The 27575-nt window shown below is 44.8% G+C and overlaps 1 protein-coding gene across 2 annotated transcripts; it reads left to right on the plus strand.

Annotated features, from left to right (window-relative positions):
- The first annotated feature begins 321 nt into the window (after positions 1 to 321).
- ASPA (aspartoacylase) lies at positions 322 to 27575 on the plus strand. Of its 2 annotated transcripts, XM_055001001.1 has the most exons (7): positions 322 to 400; positions 7674 to 7943; positions 13219 to 13417; positions 19622 to 19715; positions 24098 to 24205; positions 25256 to 25365; positions 26451 to 27575. In XM_055001001.1, the coding sequence occupies exons 2-7, from the start codon at positions 7705 to 7707 to the stop codon at positions 26646 to 26648; spliced, it is 948 nt and encodes a 315-aa protein (XP_054856976.1). In that variant the 5' UTR covers positions 322 to 400; positions 7674 to 7704; the 3' UTR covers positions 26649 to 27575. The 2 variants fall into 2 exon arrangements, with proteins under 2 accessions (XP_054856976.1, XP_054856975.1); XM_055001000.1 differs by lacking the exon at positions 322 to 400 and having other exon boundaries at positions 7603 to 7943.

Raw genomic sequence — 27575 nt, forward strand, 5'->3', positions numbered from 1 at the left:
GGCTAGAGAGAGTGATTTTCCAAGGTCACCCAGGGAGACAGCCAGTATCTCTCCAAGCTTAATCCAAATATTTTAAACAGCATAGTGAATGGCCTGGTGGCGCCACACTAAAAATGCACATGTCAATTTTCAATGTGTGTGTTGCGACTGCTGTCTAAAACACATCTGCAAAGTACTGCATTTCTAGGCTCCTTTAAAAAAAAACGTTTACACAGGCCCTGTCAGAAGCACTTGACTAGTGAGAGTTAAACATTGTTTACAAAAAGTCAATTTGCCCTAAGAGTTCAAAGACGCCTCCATGGCTTCAGTCCCACACTGGGTTTGGCAGAGCTGACTGTCCTTTATCTTAGCATGCCTTTTTTAAAAATTTCAGAGAGAAATCTTTTGAATGTTGAATAAGGTAAGTACTATCAAAAGAACAGCCTCCAACATAATCAGCTTTTGGAAATTTTGGTCTATTGACAGACTAGCTTACAACTGCACCGTTTACCCGCCTGATGTGCTACAGACTTTGCATAGTGCAGAATTATTTCTGTACTTTGTCCAACTTGTGTGATTCATTGGTGCTGGTGGCGTGTTAATTAATGGCCTTGGGAAACGGGGCAAAGGATAGCAGGAACAGTGCTTGTGTAGACAATATTATGACTCTCTTACTTAATGAATTATTTACTGCCATTATTTTTCTACAAACTATATGACAACTTCTTTTTTTATTGTAAGTAGAGGCAGTGTAGTTGAAATATATAGCATCAGCTTGGCTTAATGTGAAGACAGGCTCAGTAAATCTATGCCCCTAGCTGGCAAATTTAAGTGCATAGTTTATAGTGTGAAATAGATTGTCTTTAAATCTTTCGCAATCTGGTTTTCTACCTTCTAGCAAATCAGCCTTGTAATATTTTTTAAAAATAATTTCTATATAAATCTCAATCGAAGGAAAGCAATTATTTTGTATCTCTGTGGGCATGATGTTGCAAACAGAGCACAGAGGAGTCTTTCATACTCCCAACTGTGTACGTAGTTTTCCAGCCTGTTTTGCCCTGAGTTGTTTTCTTGTTGTGCTTGGTGCATTTTTGGTGAATATTTTTTGTGCTCATTTCTTCAGTTCTGGAGAGCAGAAAAGGCAACTGAAAAGACTGATTCATGAATGTAGAAGAATAAGTCCTGAGACAGGAGAAGAATGCACTATTTCTGACTGCAGGAGGTGGATTCAAGCTTGAGCTGTTCCTTTCACATATAAAAAACCTTTCTGCAAATAAAAATCTAGCGCAGCAGGGAGAAAAGTTCTACCCTTTCCTCTTGGGCTAGTTTTCTGTGTAGAGTGTTTCAACATAAGGCAGCATCCCAAATTCAGATCCTCCTCTCGTTAGACAATTCTTCCACTTAAGGTCCGCCTTCCTGTCTCGTTCTCCTGCATTGTGAACCAGGCTTGAGGCCTCACAAAACCCCTTGCCTCATACCAATTTAGGGTTGCCAGCTCTGGGTTGGGAAATTCCTGGAGATTTGGGGGGTGGAGCCTGGAGAGGGTGGGGCTTGGGGAAGGGAGGGGCCTCAGCTGGAGTCCACCCTCCAAAGCAGCCATTTCCTCCAGGGAAACTGATCTGTCGACTGGAGATCAGTTGTAATTCCGGGAGCTCTCCAGCCACCACCTGGACACTATACCGGTTAAGCTCCCTTTACCCTGTGTAGGTAAAAAGTAGCTCAGCAAAGAGGAGATAATTTCCATGTTCAAGATAAGGGCTCCATCCTTTCCCTTTTGTATGAACTTCTGCTCTGGATTGTGGTTTCTCATAACTGCAAGACATTAATAGGCATGCAGCTGCATTCTGTGGAAGATCCTTGACTGAATCTTACAGTGGCCGATTCCACACCACCTTACCTCAGAATGATTGCGTCATGTGTGAGGGCGCAATATCCAGCTGCCTGTCCACATCACCTTCTGACTCCCATTTCTCTTGCGCGATGCCACGATCACTTCCCCTCAATAAAACCCGCAATGAAAGGGAGGGGGGCGTGGTTGGGCTGTGAAAAGTCTTGTGACTTTTTTTTTTAATCTTCAATTGGTTGGTATATCGACAAGATACTATCCTGTCCTGTCGAAACGACACCCCGTTAATTGACTGCGATTGGCTCATTATCCTCCCACCATCGACAGTTTGCAGTGATTGGTCCCCTGTTTAGGCGGGCAAATTTGAACTGATTTTTAATAGTAGATCAGCGGAATTTTTCTCTCTGTTGGTCGTAGGATTGTTGGATTTCTCATCATGGCTCCTCGTGAAACCATCCTGTTCCTTTTTTCTTTTCTTTAAGTGCGGGGAGAACCTCGGAGACGAGAGGTGGGGCTTGGTGATGCTTTAGGGGCTGGACGATGTAATGTGCTCATAACGAGATGAAATCGTGGTGGTCTGCTGCGACGCCGTAGCGATACCATTACGATTTTTTTAAAAAAACGTGTGAACAGAAGAATGTGTAGCGCTGTGCAGTGAAAAACTGGCGCTAAAACAAGGTGGTGTGGAATCGGCCAGTGTTTTCTTTATCATTAAAAACAGCCAGAGGACCCACTTGAATTTGGGCTTTGTGCTACTGCACGGGTTAGACTAGGATCTGGGAGAGCTGGGCATCAGCTCCACTTGGACTAGCTCGCCTTAGCCCAGGCATTCTCACCCTGACCTACCTCTCCAAATCTCCTTGGAGATTTCGGGGGGGGGCGAGCCTGGGGAGGGCAGAATGAGGGGGGGGAGTCGTAATATCATAGAGTCCACCCTCCCAAGCAGCAGGGGAATTGACTGTAGTCCTGGAGATCGGTTGTAACACTGGGAGATCTCCAAGCTCCCCTTGGCAACACTACCTATCTCACAGAGCTGGTGAGAATAAAAGGGAAGGACGAAGAAGCATTTATAATAATCTGGATCTGCTGTTTTTGACAACTCTGTTCCTTTGTTTTACACTGTTTTAGACAGTGTTTTAGACTGTGAGTCCACTCCAGTGAGGCCAGGAAGAGGGAGAAAGGAAGCTGCTGGCACTGCAGCTCTACGCAGGGAAAGAACCTAACTTAGAGCCAAGCTACAAGTGACGCCTGACACAGGTTGGACACTTGTCAGCTTCCCTCAAGTTTTGATGGGAAATGGAGGCGTCCTGGTCCTGAAGCTGTAATGGAGAGCCAAGCTGTAAAACCATCAAAACATTTCCCATCAAAACTTGTGGTAAGTTGACAAGTCTCCAACGTGTGTCAGGCGTCACTTGTAGCTTGGCTCTCATTAAACTGTGCTGTTGTTTGAAATGATGCTGCACTCTTATTTTGATGCCTAGCATTAAGGACACAAAACTGAGGTCCTTGGAGGAAGTACAGAATTTTAAAAACACTGTAATGTAACGTAATACTGGGGGCGGGGGGGGATACTCTTTCCCCCATTTTCATGATAGAAATTACACACAATACACACTGTGGGGGTGGGGGTGGGGAGTCAGATACAATATGGGTCCCTGTCTTTTTCTCCTAATAGCATCTTCAGGACAAATATCAAGGAAAGGGCAACCAAAACGTTTGCAAATTTGTATTTATATATCCGATTACATTGTTTATTGAAATGCTCTTGTAATTGACTATACTAGCTCACACTGTGTAATATGTCTTGAGACTCCGTCTCAGTGAGAAAGGCGACTATAAATAATGTATAGGTGCAGGGCTTTTTTTCAGCCGGAACATGGTGGAACGGAGTTCCGGAACCTCTTGAAAATGGTCACATGGCTGGTGGTTCCGCCCCCTGATCTCCAAACAGGGGGGAGTTTAGATTGCCCTCCACGCCGCAGCACGTGACCATTTTCTCCGAGGGCAACCCACTGGAGTTCCACCACCTCTTTTCCCAGAAAAAAAGCCCTGTATAGGTGGAACAGGTGGGAAGAGTTCAACCTTTCACCCCTAGTAGTGCAGCACTTATCTAAACTGGGTCCTGCTGTCTAGTATTAAAGAAAATGTCAGATTATTTTTTTGGCCTAGTAATTCAGCAACCTCAAGTGGGAGATAGGAGCAAGTTGGCTGTCTGAGTTCCAGTTTTTTCCTGTGGCACACACACCAAGTAAGACTGAGCTTGGTTCCCAAACCAGCACCTCCTGAGTTCTTTGGTGGGGCGCGGGGCATGGAGAATGTCCCATTCTCACTTTTCATATATACCTGGCTGCTGTTTAATGCAGTCTCACGCCCAGGGCTCATTTTGAGGGGGAATGTGCAGGAATGCAGTTCTGGTAGTTCTCCAGAAAGGTCACATGTCAGGTGGCCCCACCCACCTGATTTTTGGCCATTTTGGGCCCATTTTGGCCTGGATCAGGGCCCAAATGGCCCAATTCAGACCCAAAATGGCCAGGATCAGACCCCAAACAGCCAGGACTGGTCCTGAAATGGCCAGGATTGGGCCTCTGATGGGTGGTGGATCACTCTCCCACTCAGCAGCGGACGGATCCTGACCATTTTGGGCCCCTTTTTGGCCATTTTCAGCCCCTTTCTGCCATTTCAGGCCCAATTTCGGCCCTGAATGTCCAGGATTGGGTCCAAAACAGCCAGGATAGGTGATGTCAGGGGGTGGGGCATATGCAAATCAGTTATGCTAATGACACACTTCTGGTGATGGCAAGGGGTGTGGCATATGCAAATGAGTTGTGCTAATGAGTTATGCTAATGTGTTCCTGCAGCTCTTTTTCTAGGAAATGACCCCTGCTCACACCTGATTCATACATGCATGGGACAGGGTAGATTGCCCTGCAAGAACAGGATCCCGAGATAGTAGAATGGATTGTACGACTTCAGATTGCGGGGAGAGGATCATGTTTTTGAATGCTGTTCTGTGCTCAAAACTCCCTGCAAATACATTCCAAGCACAGCCAGCAAAGAAACCGTTTCTGCCTAATGTGCTTGTTTTCTGTATTGTCGAAGGCTTTCATGGCCGGAGAACAATGGTTGTTGTGGGTTTTCCGGGCTGTATTGCCGTGGTCTTGGCATTGTAGTTCCTGACGTTTTGCCAGCAGCTGTGACTGGCATCTTCAGAGGTGCAAAAGAACCTCCTCAGGATACAGTGAAGCCTCCCTCCATTAGCATTCCACACCCTGGGAAACTCTTACAGGATGACTCAGCCCAAACCCACCTTCCTGAGCAGATATAAATTACCTGCCAACATCTTCTCCACACTGAGACACTGAGAGATCTCTGTCTTTGGGTGCTACACCTCTGAAGATGCCAGCCACAGCTGCTGGCGAAACGTCAGGAACTACAATGCCAAGACCACGGCAATACAGCCCGGAAAACCCACAACAACCATTGCTTGTTTTCTGTTTGCAGGGAGCTTTTTATTGGGTTAAAGAACATTCAGAGCTGAAGCACCCAACGCCTGCGGTCCATTCCACCACTTCATTCCATGTTCTCTCATGCATGTATGAACCAAGGCTTGGACTTGATTTCAGCATGATGCCGGTGCAAGACTGAAGAATATGCTAGTGAGACGTTGCACGGGCCCAGCTTTCCATTGATTTAAACTGTGTGCTCCTCCTTGGGTTTCAGTGAAAAGGGCAGACTTTAAATTAAGTAACTAACTAAAAAAGCATCCAACTTTGGGTTTCCTACTTCAAAGTGGGGCCTAGGCCGTCGTCACACGGGCCCTTATTTCGTTACTTTTGCACTAGAAATCATGTCTTCTGTTATCGTTATTACAACGGATTCTCCTGTCTTTTGACAACTGCTTGCGCTTCCAGTCACTCACATTAAAAGGGAAAAGCACAATTCGACAGTCAGTCAAAGAGCCTCCGGAAATGGGGCCCTAAAAATCCCGCCCCTTAAAATTTTTTTTTTTGCATATTTGCACTGTATCGCTCTTCTATTATACCATTTGCACTGGGCCAACCCAAAAGCCAACCGTGATAGGTAGCAGAGGTTTCTCGCCCATGGCAGAATAGCGCTATAGCGCTATAAGGCTGATGTTTTTTTTTAAAAAAATTACTTTGAGACTTAATTGCCGGTCTCGCTGGGGCTTGTGGGAGTGTAGGGCAGGAGAATCAGTGTTAGGTGAGACAGATGTTTGGGGAGAGTGAGCGTTTTGGTGTTACAAAACGTTCATAGTCGATCCAGGGCATTCACATGGAAGTGGATAAAGACGACATAAGGAGTCACAAAGCGTGAATTGGGGAGAATGGCAAAATTGCAAGAGAGCCAGAATAAAGTGAGCATTCAGCGGAAGATGGCGCTAGTTTGGCGCTAAATTTGTGGCCATGTGACGACAATGGCCCTAGAGTCCTTTTGGAATTATAGCTGATCTCCTGATCAGTTCTCCTGGAGAAAGTGGCAGCTTTGGCAGGCAGACTCTGTGGCATCACTCCCTAAATTCTGCCTTCCCCAGACACTGCATCCAAACCTCCAGGAATTTCTGAATCCAGAGTTGGCGACCCTAATCCAACCTGTCTGTTACCTGTTCAAAGCAAATGTGTGTCTGTAACTGCTTCCCATGGGCGACACCCTAATTGAAACAAGATGCTGGGCCTATGCAAGTCTTGTGGACAAGTTCTTCTGCCTTGCTAATATCACATTTAAATAATGTCTCAGTGGGAGTCAAGAGAGGTAAGAAGGTTGAAAGAAAGGTGGTGTCTCATTCTTTGTGGGTGTAGAGAATAGGCAACTATTTGTGGTGGTGAGAGAGGTAAAGGTGCAAGCACCGAATCATTACTGACCCATGGGGGGACGTCATATCACAATGTTTTCCTGGCAGACTTTTTATGAGATGGTTTGCCATTGCCTTCCCCAGTCATCTACACTTTACTCCCAGGAAACTGGGTACTCATTTTACCGACCTCGGAAGGATGGAAGGCTGAGTCAACCTTGAGCCGGCTACCTGAACCCAGCTTTCCGCCAGGATCAAACTCAGGTTGTGAGCAGAGCTTGGGCTGCAGTACTGCAGTTTACCACTCTGTGCCACGGGGCTCTGGTGAAAGAGGTACATGTATGCTTTAGAATGGGATTGCTGGTTTGGCATTTGTCTTGGTATGTGTGTGTGATGTGCTATCAAGTCGCCTCTGACCTATGGCGATCCTGTGAATGAGAGACCTCCAAAACATCCTATCATTAACAGACTTGCTCAGATCTTGCAAACTGGAGGATGTGGCTTCTTTGATTGAGTCAAGTCATCTCGTTTTAGGCCTTCCTCTTTTCCTACTGCCTTCTATCGTAGGTCATTTATTTGGCTGTCAATTCAGATTGTAATTGATTGTAATAGTTCATAATTAATTTCATAATTGCCTATGACCTGCCACGAAGCACGTGCTATGGAACAGGGTAGAAATCCTTAAAACAAAGAAATGCTTAAACTTCCTTGTAACCAAATTTGCATTTTTAGTATTATCATTGGCATGCATTGCTCAAAGCCTGCCGCCTCTTCTCCTTCAGTGTGAGAGAAGAAATCTCCTGTCACTGTAGATACAGGTCATACGAGTTACATGTTCTCTTAAGCAGATTCCCTACATGTTACTATCCAAATATAGTAAAGAGAAGGGCTGGTCTTGGCAGGAAAGAGAGTTTCAGAAACACCCATGTGGCAGAAAAGACTTGGCAGGGAAATGTTTTTTTTTTCTTTCAGTTCAAGTCCAGTCCAGGCAGACCAGGAATTAAAGCAACAATCTGAAACTGTTTGTTTTTGTTTTAGTTTGCAGCATTCTTGAAAGTTGCTTCATAGAATGACTTCCTCTCAGGTTGTACAAGAAGTTCCCATGCGAAGGATTGCTATCTTTGGAGGCACCCACGGCAATGAGTTATCAGGGGTATTTCTGGTGAAGCGCTGGCAGGAAGACGGGACTGAGATTCAAAGACCGGGGTTGGAGGTGAAGCCTTTTATGGCCAATCCGAGAGCTGTAGAGAAATGTTGCCGGTATATTGACTGTGACTTGAACCGAGTTTTTGATGCTGACCATCTTGGGTAAGCCTTACTCTGTGATTCTGGGTGTTTTGTGTGAAAGCATATGCAATTTAGTGCTGGAACTGTTTGTCCATTTAAGGGTACCTGTTGGGCCCGTTTGAGGTAAGGCATAGGATGCCACATCCTGTGTTGATTGGTTGCCGTTTCTCTGCCTACCTCACCTACATTTTGTACGGCGCACGGTCGATTTTCTAGAAATCTGTTTTTGCTGGATCAGCACAATTGTTTGCAAGAAACTTCCCCATGCCTGGATCCAAAACAATTTGTTCTCTGTTCTCAAGGGAGCTGTGGGCTTGGGCTTTTTGAACAGCAGCTCCCTCCCTTTCTACATGATAAGCTGCTTTTGTAGCTGAGGCATTTCAAAAGCATTTTGCACTGTGGTGGGAGAATGATGGAAGCTGTCAGTCAAAACAGAAATGAGAAGGGTGCTACCGAATGTTGTAGCCCCATGGTTTCAGCTTGGAAATGCCCACTCTATTCTCATGGCTGCTTTGTGTAAGTTCAACCTGGAAGGATTTGTTTTCATGTGTTGTCTGTTTCCTCGTGCCATTTTTCTGTTGCAATTAATACAAATTTAACATTGTATAACATATAAAATCAGGGCTTTTTTTCAGCTGGAATGCGGTGGAACGGAGTTCCGGCACCTTTTGAAAATGGTCACATGGCTGGTGGCCCCGCCCCCTGATCTCCAGACAGAGGGGAGTTTAGATTGCTCTCTGCGCCATGTGGCATGGAGGGCAATCTAAACTCCCCTCTGTCTGGAGATCAGGGGGCAAGGCCACCAGCCATGTGACCATTTTTGCCGAGGGCGATTTAAACTCTAAAAAGCTCCCCCCTTGTTCCAGATGACCCAAAGTGACATCATTATGTGGTTTTGTACTGGCAACCCACTGAGTTCCACCACCTCTTTTCCCAGAAAAAAAGCCCTGTATAAAATACTGTAAAAGAACCAAAGAGGCAACACCAGTAACAAAAGTGGATAAACGAAAAGGCTCACCATAACAACATATGAAAACAAAATGAAGCAAAAATGGGTAGAACTGAGCAGCCACGCAAAGCAAACCAATTCTACTGTGCGAGTCCAATCCCTTTCTGATTTCCGGCCTTTATTAATTCATTGAATTAATTTGTAGTGCAACTACATAGCATTCATAAGGAACAAGCATTTAAAATAATGCACTTTACTTCAAAAAATGCTAATTCCATGGGATGCTAACAGGCAGCATAAAAATTTATTGGGAATTCATGCCGGGTTTGCTGTATGTGTGTAAAACTGAAGCACGGCTATTAATCTGAGCTTGCAGGGTCAGTGTCCTGAAGTGAACTTCTTGGGCAATTTTAGCTTTGTTGGACTGTTCTTAAGGTCACAGGACAGACAACAGCATCACATAGCTCAAAGTAAAACTGCAGATCTATTTCGATATAGATATTGCATGTCTCAGCATGTGAAGAAGGGTTTCAAAATTTAACATAGTATTATTATATAAAAGTTTTTAAAAATACAGTGGATGGCATAGAAGGATGATACACCTAGGTTGATTAATCAATGTTCTAACATGGTAGAGGGAGTGTTGAAGTGGATCACTGATTTTAAAAAAAATAGTTGTTTCTAAGCCCATCGCATACCAAACACAAGTTAAACAAGAAACTTGGTTATACTGATAGTCAGGCCTTTTTTCTGGGAAAACAGGTGGTGGAACTCAGGGGTGGAACTCAGGATCACACAATGACGTCACTTTGGGTCAGCTGGAACAAGGGGGGAGTTTTTAAAAGTTTAAATTGCCCTCGGATAAAATGGTCACATGGCTGGTGGCGCCACCCCCTGATCTCCAGACAGAGGGGAGTTTAGATTGCCCTCTGCACCATCTTGGCAGCAGTATGCATTTGTTAAACCCTTCTATACGTTTAAGAATGGTAAGGCAACATGAGGCAAAACTTAAAGAAACAAAGTGTGTGATTCTGTGAACTGCTGTATCTGGTTCATCAAGGCACTCGCATTAACAGTTACCCCCGTCCCCCTCCCAAATTAGTGCCATAATGCCCTAGGAACAGGATGGAACAGGGAGAGACTTGGCTGCTTACTGTAAGGGCTATAGCATGGCACACGTCACACCTCTGGGTGGGATAGGGTTTCCAGGTGCCTGCTGGGGGTTGCAATCTCCTGTCTCTGCCCACTGATCACTGGCAATTGGCAAGAGGAGGCAGTTCAGGCAAGCAAGCCAGCCTGCCTGCCATACCTGTGCATGTATACCTACTGGGGGAGACGGGTGGTAGTGTAGCTTTCTTCCGTCACTGGATTTTGGCTACGCTTCGCTTGGGTTGAGTGGTATTAGTTGGGGCTCAGTTGGGGCTGAGCGTCTGGGAACCGACCATGGGAAATTCAGCTCTTCATCTCTTTCAGGACTTTCGCACTTTGCAGCTCGGCGCCAACTTCAACTGACTCTTGTTTGAACTGCGGGGAGGGGATAGGGTTGCCAGCCTCCAGGTAGCAGCTGGAGATCTCCCGGAATTACAACTGGTCTCCAGGCCACAGAGAACAGTTCACCTGGAGAAAATGGCTACTTTGGGGGGGGGGGTGGACTCTATGGAATTATGCCATGCTAAGGTCCCTCCTTTCCCTCCCCAAAACCCACTTTCTCCAGGTTGCACTCCGCAGATCTCCAGGAATTTCCCAACTTGGAGCTGGCAACCCTAGGAGGGGACTGGAGGTATAACCTCTCGGAGAAGACTTTACTTTGGCATTCCAGGCAATTACTATGTACCAGTGCACTTCTAGGGAGCAGTATCTAATAAAGACCTTTAACTCATACAACTGTGTTTGATGAAGTGGAGAGTTGGAGAGAATCCCCTAGCCATGTCTGACAGGCAGGCTATCTGGGGATTGCCCACTATTGGCAGGCCAGCCAGGGAAATGGGCATGAACATGCCCATGCCCCTGGCCACTTCTAGTATGACTAGAAGCAACGGCATAGCACCAGGGCTGATTCTTTAGCAATTGGCCCCAATGTGACGCCATCACTTCTGGTTGCCCCGGAAATGACATCTGTAGCCCTTGTTCATATATGTGCCCTATTTGCCCATGCTCTTTCTTTAAAGAAAAAAAATAAAAAACGAACACATGATGTTCTTATATTAACAACTTCAAAGGACAGAGATGGCAATGACTTAAAAAAGCCCCAATAGCATTATTTAATACATTTAAAAGTGGTATGCTTTTTCATACCATGGCTAAACATAATAGAGATTATCTGAAACTGACTATAACTGCTTAATTTCATCATTAGTTTTGGTGGCTAGTAGATGTTTGGAACAATAAGAGGGCAGAAAGTATCCTGGTATACAGATAATAGATCCTTGATTCTGCTTTTTACATTTTCCTTGGGTCCACATGATCAAATGTGTATTGCAAGTAGAGATGGGCACGAACCGAAATACGAACCAAAATTAAGCACGAACCAGGCCGGTTTGTGGTTCGCGAACCATGGTTCGTCAGATCCCATTTCTGATGAACCACCATTTAGGCTGGTTTGTTTGGTTCGTTTTTTGGTTTGTCACTGCAGACAGCCTGGTGCCAATCAATCAGTTTCCTAGGCAACAGGGGATGGACTTCCTGCAGACCTTATGCTGACCTGGAAGTGACAATTTTCTGAGCCGGAAGTGACGTTTTCATGAACTAAACAAACCGGTTTGCGAACCAGGGGCAGGTTCGTGAAAGTTCGTGGTTTGTGGTTCGTGAAATTTGACGAACCATGAACCACATGTTTCGGGTTTTTTCCAGTTCGTGCCCATCTCTAATTGCAAGTTCCTTGCTTGGACCTTAATCCTAGGTCTGTGCAAGACGAGATGGGATTGGGATCACAGCATGCGGGGAGAGGGATTTTAAGACCACCGCCCCCAACCTTTTCTTGGCCTGAAAAGGCCCAAGAGATGCTATTTATGACATTTAGAAAACCTAGGCCCTCCATCAATGTATGTGGAGCCCCAGTAAGGGCAATAACACCCCTCCAGGGTCATTTCAGATTGGGAAAATGGTGCAGGAGAGAAGTCTCTCTCTTTGCACACCCCAGGTCTGATTTGAATTGGGCCCCCACATGCCTGGGATTAAGTTCTCAGCACAAAATTTGTATTATAAGTTTGACCACATGGTTCTGGAAAGGAAACTTGGAAAAGCACAGCATGTCGTTAGGCCCTACTTTGTAAAATAGATAACAGTGCAGCTACTGTGGTTGTGATTTAAAGAGCTATTTTGACCTCTGCTGGTGAAAACTTGCTTGTTCCTACAAACTTGCCCCAGCAAAGCCCGGAGCAGATTGGAGAGGCCTGCTTTTCAGCAGGAAAATGTAGCAAAGAGAAGGGTTTAAAAAAAACCCCTCTTCTTGCCACATACTGGTCTTCCCTTTTAAATTGCAACTATAATTATTTCATCGTATTTTAACAAGGATACTGGAACTGCATGTGATGTATAATTTTTATTTATTTGTTTGTTTAAAACGTCTTTAAGTTGCCTTTCCACCCTAGTTAGGGTCCCCCTTAATTTCTTCTTTGGGACAGGCAAAAGAAGAGTTGATTCTTTTAAAACTGGGAAATAGCCATTTCTTTTTTAAAAAATTATTATTATTATTATTCTCTTTTTTCAGAACAAAGAGGGGTACAGAAAAAAGAAGGGAGGATAATAGGGTCAAAGAAACAATAGGATTTTGCACTACAAAAGTTGTTATAATAAAATACAGAGTACACAGAACATATCTTAATCAGAGTTCATCAATATTACATCTCCTATTCCAACTCCTGTGTATCTTCACAAACTAAATACGATCTTTTTCCTACACAGTATTCAATTTTAGATTGACTAAAGGTCAAAACAAGCGGTCTCCATGTACATTCTTACTGCTATATCTTAATATGGTCTAATGCTTCTATACTAGGGTTGCCAGCCTCCAGGTAGTGGCTGGAGATCTCCAGGAATTACAACTTGTCTCCAGGCCACAGAGATCAGTTCACCTGGAGAAAATGGCTACTTTGGGCGGGGGGGTGGACTCTATGCCATGTCAAGGTCCTTTCCCTCCCCAAACTCCACTTTTTCCAGGTTTCTCCAGGTTTCACCCTCCAGATCTCCAGGAATTTCCCAATGGAGCTGGCAACCCTATTCTATACAGATCATTTCTATTTAAATTAACTAATATGCCAAAGTTTCCATATCGTGCATTCTACCTCATTACTAATATTTGATGGAAATAGCCATTTCCAACTGATATTTTTGTATTTCTGTTAACAGGATGAAAGTTACAGATGATACTCCATATGAAGTGAAAAGGGCTCAAGAAATAAATTGCATGTTTGGTCCAAAAGGTGGCCACAAAGAAGCCTATGACCTTATCTTTGATCTTCACAACACAACAGCGAATATGGGCAGTACTCTTATTCTGGAAACCACCACGAATGATTTTACCATTCAGCTGTGTAATTATATTAAGGTAGCCAAGTTCAAAGCCTGTACTCCCCCCCCCCTTGTGTGTCAAAATGTTTTAATGTTCTAGTACTATAATTCACGAGAAGAGAAAGACCTAAAACGATATGGCTTGACTCAATAAAGGAAGCCACGTCCTCCAGTTTGCAAGATCTGAGCAAATCTCTTAGTGTTAGGACATTTTTGGAGGCCTTTCATTCATAGGGTTACCATAGGTTGGAGACGGCTTGACATCACATAACACACACGCTATAATTCACAGGCACAGAAAACGGGAGACTTATAGAATCATTGGCTCCCAGGGTCACCCAGAGACAGAATAACATGTGCTCTTATCTTATAACTGGCTCTTATTACCAGAACAAAAAGCACAGCAATCAGGATATACAAGTGGGGGACCCACAAGGATTTGTGGGGGGGCATCTAGTTTTCCGCTTCCCCAACATGTCTTTTTTCCCGTCCCTGCCCCCCCATAGCCTCTCCGTTTTCCTGCTTCCTCTCCCACCTGCCTTTGTCTGCCCCCTTGTCTTCACGTTCCCCCTTTCCTCCTCCCAGCGGCCTCTCCCCTATGGCCCAGTTGCATGGGGCCATCTGAGTCAAGAACAGTTGCCTGCTGGGAAACCTGTAAGGATGTAACGAGCTTTTGCCCGTTTCTGAAACTAAGCTTCTACTTAACCAAAAGAAAGATGTATCTTTTCTCTTGGAAAGCTTTCAGCAATTAGTTTTCAGACCTGTCAAATGGCTAAGTTCTTTGAACCACCTGTTTATCAGTACATTTATTTTATATAGGGTTCGATATTACTTTGCAACTCCTTATCAAACACACAGACACCTGTCTAGAGTTTATTTCACTTTACTGAAAATACACCCTAGTTTTTTAATGAAGCAAGTAATTAAAATATAAATGGTTATTAATATAAATCCTATGAAAACAGAACACAGAAAGGCAATAAGAAATAAGTTTGCTAACATTTCCTAATAAATTCTAAGTTTAACATAATCAAAGTTTCTGTGAAATCCATAGGCAAAGATAAATTCTCACCTAAATTCTCTCAAGAGATTTCTTCCATCAGAGCTCTGCCATTCTATCTGAATTTGCATTTTTATAAGTCATCATATGCAAATATCTAAGAGCTTTTCACGTGACAGCACAAATGATAATTGGTCTGATGCGTCATTGAATATTCATAGTTTCGATGGTTGTTGTGGGTTTTCCGGGCTGTATTGCCGTGGTCTTGGCATTGTAGTTCCTGACGTTTCGCCAGCAGCTGTGGCTGGCATCTTCAGAGGTGTAGCACCAAAGGACAGAGATCTCTCAGTGTCACAGTGTGGAAAAGATGTAGGTCATAGGTCATCTTTTCCACACTGTGACACTGAGAGATCTCTGTCTTTTGGTGCTACACCTCTGAAGATGCCAGTCACAGCTGCTGGCGAAGCGTCAGGAACTACAATGCCAAGACCACGGCAATACAGCCCGGAAAACCCACAACAACCATCGTTCTCCGGCCGTGAAAGCCTTCGACAATACATTCATAGTTTCTATTGTATAACCTTCCAATTAGTAAAAAATGACGTTATACTCAAACTTGCAAAACAAAACTATAAATCTCTGAGAAATGTCAGAAAAAGTTAAGTTGAGAGATCAATATTGGTTGAATCTCTGATAAGGGAACATTAATCTCGATAGAGTCCACTATTTTAATTAACTGTCAAAAGATTAAAGCACACTTGTTAGAATTACCTAACACTTAGAAAAAAAAACACAGACAGTTCATACAAAGTTTGAAAGTTCATCTAAAATACAAGTACATGGCATAGTATTGCTTAGTATTGACAGGGCCGGATCGATGGGGGGGGCAGGGGGGGTAGTCTGCCTCTGGCGCTGCCAAAGAGGGAGCACCGGACGCAGCTGCCAGCCCTGGGAGCACGCGGGTGGCAGGACAGGGGGCGCGCTTGCCATGCACCTCCATCCTGCGGGGCAGGCGAAAGGCAGGCAAAAAGTAGCGCGGGTGACTGGGAGGCCGCCTGCGGCATTCACCTGCCCCGCAGGACAGGCACGCGGCAAGCTGGCCGCCCCCTGTCCTGCGGGGCAGGCGAATGGCGCAGGTGGCCTCCCAGCCACTCGCACTGCCACCGCCAGCTCCATGGCGTGCTGGGACAGCTGGGACAGAAGTGACGTCATCACGCAGTGCCGGGAGCACACGTGTGCTCTGTGCGCGCGTGAGTGGCCGGTCTTTGGTTGCCCTGCGCACCGACAACCATAGAGTATTGATTATTGTCATGTGCTTTTATCTATATTGGTGCAACAAGGACTTGGGGGGGTACTTAATTTCCCCCTATATCTTCTTCCCCACAGTTTTCCTCTTTCCCTCCTCCTGGCAGCCTCCATATGCTCACCTTTCCCTACATCTTTCTCTCTGTCAAACCCACTAACTAACTTACCTTTTATTTGCCCCCCATCTTCATCTATATTTACTCATTTACTTCAGTTCGATAAAATGAGTACCCAGTTTCCTAGGGGTAAAATGTAGATGACTGGGGAAGGCAATGGCAAACCACCCTGTAAAAAGTCTGCCACGGCCCCCCATGGGTCAGTAATGACTTGGTGCTTGCACAGGGGACTACCTTTACCTTTACCTACTTCATTTATATTCTGCCTTTCTCCACAGTGAGAAAGCAGCTTACATCATTCTCCTTGCTTTCATATTATCCTTACAACAATCCTGTGAGGTAGGTTAGGCTGAGAGTGAGTGACTCGATCAAAGTCATCCAGTGAGTTTCCACAGCAGAGTGGTGATTCGAACCTAGGTCTCCCACATCCTACTCTGAAACTAACCACGGCACTACACTGGCTTTTGTTGGGGGGGGGGCTGCTTTGGAACAGTAGTAAGCAGCTTGGGGTTGCTGGCCCCCCAGTGAGGGTGGGTGATCCCCTGCTTCCAGCTGCCACCCCCTGCCACCACTCACCTGGCCAGTGGGGGGAAAGGTGTGGGAATGGTCCTCCCAGGGCAAGCTCATGGGACCATGTGACAACATCACTTCCAGGAGTAACATCATCACGCAGGCCGTGAGAGTTCTGCAGTTTGCGCACGGCCAACTTGGGCCCAAAAGAGGCGTGGGAGCATTCCCACAGCCTGCACGATGATATCACTCCTGGAATTGAAGTCATCATGTGGGCTCTGGAAGCACGTGTGTGAAGACTTTCTAAAGATGAGTTTCAGGGGGGCCCTTCCACTGAGAGGGTAAGGAGACCTGGCAACCCTAAAGTATTCAGGTCTGGATAAGTTATGAAAGTCATGTGGTATCGACGAAAGGGTCTTGCCTCTCCTCTGCCTTTTAATGACAAAAACCAAGTCTGTAATACTAGCTAAACTGTTATGGTTGCCTAGCAACAATCGCTGAGGGCATCTGGTTAAAAAATATGTATGCATGCAAAAGCCATAACTTTGGCCTGGATTCTAAACATTGTTGTTGTAGAAATTGGCAACACCATGGTTATTATTTGAAGCCAAACTAGATAAAATGTTAGAAATATGTGATTAAATCTCCCATGTCTATTCTAGATGCAAGAAATAGCATCTGTAGGCAGAGATTTGGACTGGGATAACAGAGCTAGGCAATAGGGCAGGTTAACTTTTCCTACACATGCCCTTTCCCCATTGTAATTCATTTGCCTCACTTAAGATAACAATATGTGTGCTTGCTGTATAGCAGTACCCCCTGCCCACACACATATTCCATTAAGTTGAGGAAGGCAGGATGGGTGATCGCTGAGCAATCAGGCAATGACAATTTTAGACTATTACTTCTTCCACTTTGGTGTGCAGCTCCTTCACCCCATATTTAAACCTAAGCTCAAAACAGGACTCATTTTGAGGGAGAACATGCAGGAATGCAGTTCCAGTTGTTCCCCAAAGAGGTCACATGTCAGGTGGCCCCACCCACCTGACTCTCAGCCATTTTGGGCCCGTTTTGGCCTGGATTGGGGCTGAAATGGCCCAGATCAGGCCTCTGACAGGTGGTGGATCACTCTCCCACTCAGCAGTGGCCAGATCCTGACCATTTTGGGCCCCTTTTTGGCCATTTTCAGCCCCTTTTGGCCATTTTGAGCTGAATTTTGGCCCTGAATGGCCAGGATTGGGTCCAAAACAGCCAGGATAGGTGATGTCAGGGGGTGTGGCATATGCAAATCAGTTATGCTAATGACACTTCTGGTGATGGCAAGGGGTGTGGCATATGCTAATGAGATATGCTAGTGAGTTCTGCTAATGAGTTCCTCCAGCTCTTTTTCTACGAAATGACCCCTGGCCCAACGTATCTGCCGGCCCAAGCCACAAGAACAAACAGAAACTTTCCCTTTAGCTTTGGTTCAGCTGGAGCAGGAATGGCTACTCCATTAGGCTCCACCCACCGATCACAATGTTTTGAATCAAAAACTGGCAAGCCCATTACGGGATCAGGGCCACGGAAGTCCCTACTGTGGAACCCAGAAAACTGTGATAAGGCAATTTTATTCGTTTGTTCTGCCTCAGGGTTTTCCAAGTCTAGAAATGCTACGAGTTCCTTAATATCCAAGAGAATTCTTGCATCAGGCTTAATGTCGGTGGGAGGAAAGAACAGCTTTTCATAACTGCCACATCCGATCTATGCTGTGGTTGCTTTTGAAATCAATGAGGCAGATGCTTGCCCATAGGGAAATGCCGGGATGCAGAAGAACAATGAATTAAATCATGAGATCATAAGGATCTGTTTTAAGTTGAGCTGAATAATGTCACTTCCCCCCAACAAAATAGGACGTTTCATCATTACTTTCCTATTTAACTATTTATGTCCATCGAAAGGTCACTGTATACTCAAGAAGATGTGAAGACTTACATGTAATGAAGCTAAATATGTAGGAGCAATAGAGAAGGAAGCAGACTTCAGGATTTTAAAATATTGAAAAGTGCCCTCAAGGCAGCAGAATGAGTGCTGCAAATTAATTGGCTCCTATGCTGCTGAATTAACATTGAGAGCGTGTCCATTTATATTCATGCGCAGTAAAGTTTAGTGGAACATTCTTGCTGCAATCTAAGGGGAAGCTCACCCCCAAAATACAGCTTTGTATTGTGAGGCTCCTTCTTGACTAGCACCCCCAGCCAGGCCTCTGCTGTCCTGCTGACTCAATGGGAGTCAGTCCTTAGAGCAGCCAGGGAACGGGGTTGTACCACACTGTCCCCCAATTATCATTGTCAGCTATCACAGGAACTCACTTATATAGGGGGCTTCCTTGTCCCTTCCAATCCTGCCCTGGCCTCCCTGAATGGCTCTCTCCTCCACCTGTCAGCTGGAAGGGCTGTGTCAGCCTTTTAGCCCTCCTGGCTCCTCCCCTTTCAGCTCATCCAGGGTGGGTTTGCCCGCCCACTTCATGGTATGCCCACCCTGGCTTGCCTGCTTTCCTGGGGCCTGTTCTCTCCAGGCTCAAGCAGCTGGAGGCCTCCTGCTACCCAGCTACTGGGCTGTTACTGCCCTCCTCAGGTGGAAGTCTGGTTGCCAGTCTCCAGGTGGTGGCTGGAGAGCTCCTGGAATAACAACTAGTCTCCACAGGATGCTTCGGCTCCAGAAACCTGCTCCGTTTTCCTGATTGAGCATCCTAACCTGAAATATGCAACGACCCGGTCTATAGCAAAATACCCTGTTGGTAAATATGAAAGTTATCAGAATTGTCTGGTTCTTAATGAATAATACGGAATTATGTCCTCAGACAAGAGGGTGATTCAGGGACACATCACTGGGAAAATCTTTGAACGCATCTACCAAGCTTTGCCACTGAGATCCGTTGCCCTGGAGAAAATGGCTGCTTTGGAGGGTGAACTCCAGGGCATTATACCCTGTCGAGATCCCTCCCCTCACCAAACCTCATCCTCTTCAGATCTCCAGGAATTCCCCAACCTGGAGCTGGCAACCCTAGCACCATGGAGGTGAGGCTGCTTCAGGTCCCAGGGCCGCTGCAGGTGCGGGGTGAGTGGGGCAGAGTCCAGCAAGGCTACCTGTTGCTGCTGCAAAGGTGGGATGGGTAGTGCAGAGGCCGGTAGCGCCAGGCAGTGTGTTTTCTAAAGCAGTCCTATTTATTTTAGGACTGCAAGAAAGAGGATGAATATCAAAAAACTGAACGTAATCGGTAGGCTTTTGTTTGCATAACCAAATAGTATTAAACAAATATTTTCCACAGGATTCTTTGGCTCCAGAAACCTGCTCCGTTTTCCTGATTGAGCATCCTAACCTGAAATATGCAACGACCCGGTCTATAGCAAAATACCCTGTTGGTAAATATGAAAGTTATCAGAATTGTCTGGTTCTTAATGAATAATATGGAATTGTGTCCTCAGATAAGAGGGTGCTTCAGGGACATATCACTGGAAAAATCTTCGAACACATCTACCAAGCTTTGCCCAAATGTTGCCTGTATATTTCCTCCAACAGAAGAAATAGTAGCCACTTGAGGTTGGGAAAATTGTGCTACGCTGTAGTCTCAATACATCCCCTACTAGGCTTTCTAGTTGCCCCCACCAATGGGGGGCAACCTTTCACCCCTGCACTGCATTCCCTATACTCACTCAGTGGAGCACTGGGAGGAAAAAGGGGTGAGGACAGACACTATGATGTCACTTTCTGGTGAGCAACTGGAAGTGATGTCAAGGCATCTATGACATCTATGAACTTCCCCAAATCTCTGTGGTCCTCACCAGAGGTGACGTCCTTGCAACAGCCGCTTCTCTCTATTCTGTCCCTCAAAATGCTCCCAAGGATGTAAGCGCTACCAATAGAAAATCACTCGGGAGATCAATTCATAGATGAATGGAGGTCTCTAAATCTGATTAGAGCAGTGATTGAGGGGAGGGGTTCTGACTGCTTTTCTGCTGAAAATCATTCCCTCAGCAGCTTTCCTGCTGATAGGATTAGCGATACTGTGTTCATATATCTTTTGCTCTGCAAGAAGAAAAGCCATGAGGGGAGGGTAATTCTTAGACACAGGGCCAAGCTAGAACTGACGAATGACACTTGAACGGCAAGTGAACAGACTCTCGTATATTCCTCCCTGTTCACTTGCTCTCCACTGGAGTGCAAGTGGAGTGCAAGTGAACAGGGAGGAATACACGTGAGTCTGTTCACTTGCCATTCAAGTGTAATTTGTCACGTCTAGCTTGGCCCAAAGAGCCTGCAGGGAATGAATTAGGCACCACTTCCCTCTGCCAGTTTTCTGGTCAAATCTGGAGCTCTTCTCCACCCACAGAGGCACTTTGCCCGTCTCTTTTGCTGTATCTACATTGCCCTGGCGTGCTGCTGGGACAGCAGAGCAGATAAGACACATACTCCCATCCCAGTCTATCCAGCACTAACTGGCACAAAGGGACGGCTTCTTTATCTGGTAATGGGAACCAGCCCATTACCAGTTCAACTGCAGCCTCTGGTGCTGTTGCTCTTATGATGGGACAGAGTCTCAGCATGGGAAAGTGCGATGCAAGGACCTAGATCCAAAGTTTTATATGCCAGGGGGAACTTCAGATTTGTGTGTTTTTTAAATTGCAGCTCCCTCCTGCCCTCAACATCACACACCTCTTGAAACTGAAGGCGTTTCAGAAGTTTTTGCAATGGTATGGAGGTCTCTTAAGCAAAGGAGGAGAAGTGATCTTAGATCTAGTACTTCAACTTGATGTTTGGGTGGTGATGGTGACCAGGAGGGCTTAGATTGGCTTGCTGGCTGTGTTTTTCCCAAAGAGAAAGAACCTGAATAGAGGTAGTCAGGGCTTTTTTGGGGGGAAAAGGGGTGGTGGAACTCAGCGGTGGAACTCAGGACCACGGAATGATGTCACTTTGGGTCAGCCGGAACAAGGGGGGAGTTTTTAAAAGTTTAAATTGCCCTAATTGAAAATGGTCACATGGCCGGTGGCCCCGCCCCCTGATCTCCAGACAGAGGGGAGTTTAGATTGCCCTCCACGCCACTGGCGTGGAGGGCAATCTAAACTCCCCTCTGTCTGGAGATCAGGGGGCGGGGCCACCGGCCATGTGACCATTTTCTAGAGGTGTTGGAACTCCGTTCCACCGCGTTCCAGCTGAAAAAAAGCCCTGGAGGTAGTCAAGCCTCATGGTGCCCATACTTGATTACTATCGTGCACTCTGCAAGGGTGTCTTCGAAGAGGGTGCCTTCGAAGAGAGGAAGGAAACTACAATTGGCATAGACGGCAACAGCCCAGTTGTTAACTGGTGCTAGCTGTGTAACCATATTACACGCATTCCAGGCAAATTTCTTCAGCTAACAGCTTGTTCTTAATTTAAAGTTCTGGTTTGGGCCTTTAAAAAATGAACAAGTTTGAGACTGGAGATGGTTTCACTTGAAACTACCTGTACACTGCGTGATATGCTGTAAGCTCCTAGTCGAAACTTAAAATTGACTTTTTTTGCACATTACGTGTGTTTGTTGAGCAACAACACAAGCAGAGTTTTGTGCGTTTGCCTCTTAAAGTGCCTGTTAAAGATGTTTTTGGCTTTGTTTGTGAAATCATATTACTTACATGATTGCATGTAAGATTTGCAGCAGAGTTAGTCATTGCTCCGTGGGGGTACATTTAGGAGGAGAATACAGTATGCTTTATCTTGTATCTTCGTGGGCTTTATTTATTTATTATTTATTTATTATTATTTATTTATTATTATTTTTTATTATTATTTATTTATTTATTTATTTATTTATTTATTTATTTATTTATTTATTTATGCGATATCCCTGCAACCATTTTTGGGGGGAGGGAGGATTTATACTAGCACCAGGGCTCATTTTGAGGGGGAACGTGCGGGAACGCAGTTCCGGTAGGTCTCCAAAAAGGTCACATGACAGGTGGCCCCGCCCACCTGATTTTTGGCCATTTTGGGCCCGTTTCGGCCTTGATCAGGGCCAAAATGGCCCAATTCAGGCCTAAAATGGCCAGGATCAGGCTGTAAACAGCCAGGATTGGTCCTGAAATGGCCAGGATCGGGCCTCTGACCATTTTGGGGCCCTTTTCAGCCCTTTTCAGCTCCTTTTTGCCATTTTGGGCCCAATTTCGGCCCTGAATGGCCAGGATTGGATCCAAAACAGTCAGGACAGGTGATGTCAGGGGGTGTGGCATATGCAGATCAGTTATGCTAATGACACACTTCTGGTGCTGTCAAGGGGCGTGGCATATGCAAATGAGTTGTGCTAATGAGTTATGCTAATGAGTTCCCGAAGCTCTTTTTCTACAAAATGACCCCTGATTAGCACCAACATATTGTTTAAATATTTTAAACCAATAAATAACCATTACAACGAGCGAGAATACAACATAAAGGGTTTCTTTGAAGTAGAGGTTTGGAGAGGCACCTGTCAACCCCAAGGTCCTCATCTGAATGGCTATTCTAGCTCTGAATTCTGGTACAGGGTTGAGCCAGTAAGAAGTTTTCACCCTTATATAAGATGTCACTGTTGCAGTTCAAAATAGGGCAAAGCCAGCCCTACGATGAAGGATGCTGAGGCAGCCCTTGTCTTCTCAGGCAGACAATTTAGAGGTCCCATTAAAGCAGCATGTCCCAAACATTGGGTCACTGAGAGCCAAGCTACAAGTGACAAATTACACTTGCCTGGCAAGTGAACAGACTCACGTGTATTCCTCCCTGTTCACGTCATTCACTTGCTCTCCACTTGATCAAGTGAAGAGCAAGTGAATGGCAAGTGAACAGGGAAGAATACATGCGAGTCTGTCTGTTCACTTGCCAGGCAAGTGTAATTTGTCACTTGTAGTAGCTTGGCTCTTAGAGTCAAGCTACAAGTGACGCCTTACACAGGTTGGACACTTGTCAGCTTCCCTCAAGTTTCGATGGGAAATGTAGGCGTCCTGGATTTACAGCTTGGCTCTCCATTACAGCTACAAGACCAGGACACCTACATTTCCCATCAAAACTTAAGGGAAGCTGACAAGTGTCCAACCTGTGTCAGGCGTCACTTGTAGCTTAGCTCTGAGGCACACCTTTTCTGGATTAATATCAGAGGCACACCTCACTCTCAAAACACTTTTTGCAGAATGTAAGAAATTCTCACAGAAGGCCCCCCTCCTCCCCCTCCTCTATGTTTCTTGTGTGGTTTGCTGTTCTAGATGTACCTGATAATGGTACATAGGTAGGCCGAGAGCAGAAACTCATGCACAAATACAGCAGGCAGCTTGTTCCCCGTGTGAGTAATTCTTCTGTACCTCTTTATTAGGAGTGATGGAATGCTCTAGTCCCTCCCAAGGCAGAAGTTGGGTAGATTTATTCAACCCCAAATGCAGACAAGGCCAAAGCAGCCAGTTTGGTAGATTATAAATTGTGCTGATTTGAGTCTCAGGACATGTGTGTCTAGTTATAAACTACTGGAAGCTAGAAAGCTGAAAGGAACTAGTAATGAGGGAGAAGAGCTGTTTCTAAACAGGAGGGGGTTGTATTTTGAGAGCGGTGTTGGCAAGCTGAAAAAGATTGAGACGTTAGCCGCTCCAATGTGCTGGATAGCTTGGCTTGTGTGCTAGACGAAGGAAAAATATAAGTTGCTGGAAATGCTTAGCGAAACAAAAGTGGGGAGTCTGAATAGCAGTCTTCAAATATTCCCCTGGCTGTCCCAAAGAGAAAGAGCGCTGATCTTTCCTTCGATTACATGCAGGTGTGGAAGTTGGTCCTCAGCCCCAAGGAGTTCTTAGAGCAGATATTTTGGACAAAATGAGGAAGATCGTCAAACATGGCCTTGACTTCCTCCACATTTTCAATACAGGTACAGTAGCCTTTGCAATCCAGCAGGAATGAAAAGTTGTTTATGATGCTACAAAGTCATTGGCGGAACGTAGTTATTTCCTGGTAAAATGATCTACTTTGGGAGCGATCCTAAGGGCCAGCCTAGATGTGACATTTTTAAACGAGTTGCATGCATGTGCGGATCAACAATATGGCAACTAACACCTACTGGGAATGTTTTGGTTTGAGAAATAGGGTGAAGAGAGGGAGGCAGAAGTCCCTCTTTATCCTGCACCACAGTCCCAATTGGGTCGCTATGGTGCTTTAAAATCAGTTCTGTACAGCTGTTGTGTGGCTGCACAGAAAGTAAGTCAGGTGTAGGAAACCAATACCCAGCTCCTTTAAAAATATCGATCTGGTTTGGCCCTATGTAGGTCCACTCTACACTAAGTCCCATATTATTCAAAGGGGCTTACTACCAAGAAAATGTCCTTAGTTTGGCAGCTTTAATGCTGACAAGTATTATTGAAGATTAATTCCATGACTCCCCTTCTGTATATTTGTGGCTAAATAATTTGACACAGTTTTAAAGCAGTCTTTTTTTAAAAAAAAAATATGCTCCCATTAATGTCAATTGCACAGGACTATAAAATGCAAAAAACCACAACTCATTTATGCTTAACTATCCTTAATTTTAAAAAGTACTTGGTAAGGATTATAGCTGTCTAACAATAGCCTCTTTTATCCAAAGATGTGATCTGATGTTATAATCTGATATCATGCCTAAACCTTATACTGGCAACAGGAGGAATTTTTCAGAAATTCTATCATCTGCAAAATATTTCCTATGCATCATTCACCATGAGCAAAGTCCCTGTTTTTTAGCCATTCCAGTAAATTCTGATCCAACTATCATGCATCGCTGAATATATGGGTCATCTTTCAGTAACTCAGCCTCCTGAAGAGAGAAACCTTTTCCTAAGATTAGATCTAATAACAGTATTAACAAAAATACAAACAAAAAATTCTTCTCTAACAATACTGGGAGGAATATGCTTTAAGAGATAAAAAACGTTTCCTTTTTTCCTAGGGAAAGAATTTCCACCATGCACAATTGAGGTTTACAAAATAACGGAAAAAGTAGATTATCCCAGAAACAAAAACAATGAGATTATTGCTGTTGTTCACCCTAACCTGCAGGTAAGGATACGCCATTTTCCTCCACAGCCCACATCTGCATAGCTCTTTGCTATCTCTGATGTAAGATTCTGAAGAACAAAGAAAATCCTGTTTGCAAGTGCCTCACTGTTCAACGCCGTGTGGAAGCAAATTGTTTAGTACACATGTGGTCTTGCTTGTTGGCAATGAACAGAGGAGTCCATGCAGACAGGACTAATTCAAGGTTTTGTGGTGCCCGGACAGTGCTTCAGGGGCTCACCTGGAACCTGGGTGGCAGAAGGATTGGTCTGGGAGGCAATGAAGGAAGTAATTCCTATTGCCACCTTCTGTACTACTCCTGGCTGGGTGAAAGCTAACCCTTGGCAGCACCTCAAAGACTGACCTCGAACAAAGCTGGTAGTGGCATGACTGTGAATAGGTAACAAGTATAAGCCATGACCCTCGTCATTAGCATGTGGGTGCCCTCCTAATTGTGCCACGTCAAGTGGCAGAGCACTTGGCCTTTGATGCAGGGAACACCCTTGCATGCTTCTCTTCCTTGCCCATCCTCCTTCCCTTCCCTTTTCATTAGTAAAGATATGATATATGCTTGTTAAGTACAGGGCTCATTTCGAGGGGGAATGCACAGGAACGTAATTCTGGCAGTTCCCCAAAGAGGTCACATGTCAGATGGCCCCACCCACCAGACTCTTGGCCATTTTGGGCCCATTTTGGCCTGGATTGGGGCCGAAACGGCCCGGATCAGGCCTCTGACAGGTGGTGGATCACTCTCCCACTCATCAGCGGCCCGAACCTGACCATTTTGAGCCCCTTTTTGCCATTTTGGGCCCAATTTCAGCCCTGACTGGCCAGGATTGGTTCCAAAACAGCCAGAATAGGTGATATCAGGGGGTGTGGCATATGCAAATCAGTTATACTAATGACACACTTCCACTGATGGCAAGAGGCGTGGCATATGCTAATGAGTTATGCTAATGAGTCCCTCCAGCTCTTTTTCTACGAAATGACCCCTGGTTAAGTATATATGAATGCATGCAAAATGGAACTTGTCAAGATAACCTTCTAACACAAATACTTTGTTTTATTATTTCCCCCTTGCATTCAAGGATCAAGACTGGCAGCCTCTCAGTCCCGGCGATCCAATGTTTTTAACTTTTGAAGGAAAGACAATCCCATATGAAGGAGATTCCGTAATATATCCAACCTTTGTGAATGAGGCCGCTTATTATGAAAAGAACCAAGCTTTCATAAAAACTGTAAAGCAAAAATTAAGTGCCAAAGGCGTAAGAGCCTGTCTCTCCTAGAAATAGAAATAATGACTCTCTTACTTGTGATGTCCAGTTAGTTATGGAGACCAAGACAACACAATGCAGATGTTTCTGGCCTTTGTAACTCAAGATGGCCAGGATATATACGGTAGGCTGTAACTCGGCTTGGGAATTTATCTAATCTTATGTACTAAGGAAATATTCTCAAGCACATTGAAGGAAATGTACACTACCAAAATCATACATGTTTATATGAATCTCCTATTTTAGTGGAGTTTTTTATGCACTAAAAAGATTTTGATATTAACATTTTTAATAATAAGGCAATATGTTTACTACTTAATGTATTCCAGTGCTTTTTTGTATAATTTTTTTTTTGCCGATACATTTATATAACGTTGCAGCGATTTCTTCCAATTCCCCCCAGGGGGGAGCCCCCAGCCGAGGTTCCAGGACTGGTTACAAAAAAACCCAGATAGGATTCTATACCTATTTTCGGAGCCATGAGACACTATTCATGTCTATTATTGAAAAGAAGAAAGATGCGCAACAGATAAACTCAGCCTATAAATGTTTTATTTTATGGCCTTTTATACCATCTTCTTTCAGATAAGTTCTCCTAGAGGGGGGAAATTTTACCATTTATTTCTGCAGCCATTAACAGCACAGCCTCCATATCAGAACCAGGCTAGTTAATGGCTATCCTAATATTATCGAACAGGAAATCTGCAGAGAAGGAGTTATGGCTTCAAGATAGATTACTCCATAAGCCATATTGGGTTGTTTAAGCAATAGTCTGAGTTGCATTTTAATGCCATAATTTAAATACTTCTAGAATTGGGGTGATCAGACTACCAAATGGGGTAAGGGAGTGGATAGCCTAAACGAGAAGGATATCTTTCACAAATTATTGTTAAAAGAAATAGAGAAGAGTTCAGCAGCACCTTTAAGACTAACCAACTT

The sequence above is a fragment of the Eublepharis macularius genome, chromosome 17 (assembly GCF_028583425.1).
Source record: "Eublepharis macularius isolate TG4126 chromosome 17, MPM_Emac_v1.0, whole genome shotgun sequence".
Classification (NCBI taxonomy): domain Eukaryota; kingdom Metazoa; phylum Chordata; class Lepidosauria; order Squamata; family Eublepharidae; genus Eublepharis; species Eublepharis macularius.

Excerpts from the sequence above, each read along its gene's own strand:
- ASPA (XM_055001001.1), top strand. The coding sequence starts at position 7,705 with ATGACTTCCTCTCAGGTTGTACAAGAAGTTCCCATGCGAAGGATTGCT. Across the intron at positions 13,418-19,621 it reads AGCTGTGTAATTATATTAAG|GATTCTTTGGCTCCAGAAAC; the intron begins GTAGCCAAGTTC and ends TATTTTCCACAG. Across the intron at positions 19,716-24,097 it reads TATAGCAAAATACCCTGTTG|GTGTGGAAGTTGGTCCTCAG; the intron begins GTAAATATGAAA and ends GATTACATGCAG.